This window comes from Cariama cristata, unplaced genomic scaffold, assembly GCF_000690535.1.
Source record: "Cariama cristata isolate BGI_N322 unplaced genomic scaffold, ASM69053v1 scaffold3261, whole genome shotgun sequence".
In the NCBI taxonomy this organism is placed as follows: domain Eukaryota; kingdom Metazoa; phylum Chordata; class Aves; order Cariamiformes; family Cariamidae; genus Cariama; species Cariama cristata.
The window spans coordinates 9,837-10,990 of record NW_009600828.1 but is presented as its reverse complement, the minus strand read 5'-3'; the positions used below and the strand labels follow the sequence as shown (position 1 = coordinate 10,990).

General features: G+C 50.8%; 1 protein-coding gene across 1 annotated transcript in view; it reads left to right on the top strand.

The window, feature by feature from the left end:
* The window catches only part of HELZ2 (helicase with zinc finger 2, transcriptional coactivator), a 17,042-nt gene that overhangs the window by 12,834 nt on the left and 3,054 nt on the right, over nt 1-1,154 (top strand). The window contains exons 12-13 of the mRNA XM_009710163.1: nt 190-306; nt 884-1,076. Of these exons, the coding sequence (XP_009708465.1) occupies nt 190-306; nt 884-1,076 (310 nt within the window). The remainder of the gene's footprint in view (nt 1-189; nt 307-883; nt 1,077-1,154) is intronic.

The window sequence follows — 1,154 nt, the reverse complement described above, 5'->3', positions numbered from 1 at the left end:
GAAAAGTGGTTGTATTTTGTGTCCTCAAGGGTGAACTAAGTGTTAGGTCTATAAACGTGGAACAGTCTGGCTGTGACTTCTTTAGCAAATGGGTTTCTCCACATAGACAGGGGTGGTCTGCTTCGCTGTAGAATAGATCACTTGGGTCTCTGTTGGGGGAAAATATTTATATCTTGACTCTTTATTCAGCAAAATAATCCTGCATCATCGCATCCGGCGGCCACCCAACCCGCTCTATCGGGAGATCTGTAACTTTGATGCTCGGATGAGGAACGGAGAAAAGATAACAGAAAAAGAAACAAAGAAGTGAGTAGAAAGAGACCCTGGAGAGAGAGCGAGCTGACTTTGGCCGTGCGGCACCTCCGAAGCACTGCCCAAAGGAGCGCAGTGCAGCAATCTCCTCCCGCTGCGAGAAGAGGTTTGGGCAATGCTTGCTAGGTCTCAGCTGACACAACCTCCTAGACTGGGTGAAAGTCAGCCAGTAGGTCCTGGCTCATGCAAGCCAAGGGACTAGGGGAAAACATTAAGACCAATTAATAAGCTGTATGTTTGATAAAAAGTGATTAGTTCGGGGTTAGTGGTACAGTGCCGAGCCTCAGCATCACTTCTGCTCTGGTGCTGTTGTCCATCTGGACCAAAAGTCATATTATGCTTGTGGGACACTTGCATCCTCCACCCTGAGCCCCTGCCCTGTTGAGTTCAGGACAAAGTACATTTCCTAGAGCGTTCCTCCAAAGGCCTTTTCTGGGAACACCAGCTCATCCTGGGAGGGAGATGGAGCCATGATCATTTGGGAAAGCGTAGCGTCTGCCCGGTTCCTGCATGAGGGACCTGGAGATGTTTCTCTTATACATAACCTAGTGTCTTCTTCCTCGACCACCAGGTACAAAAGTCAGTTGTCGGCTGCTCGTGCGTATGAACTGAGATGCCACAACATCATCCTGTGCACGTGCTCCGCCGCATCTGCCCCCTCCCTGGAGCAGCTCAACGTCAAGCAGATAATCATCGATGAGTGTGCCATGTCCACGGAGCCCGAGACCCTCATCCCCTTGGTCAGCCACCACCGTGCGGAGAAGGTAAGTCCCTTCCAAAGATGTGTCTCTAGGAGAGCTGCTCAGGGCTCTCGAACATCTGCATGTCTTCCACCCCTTTCC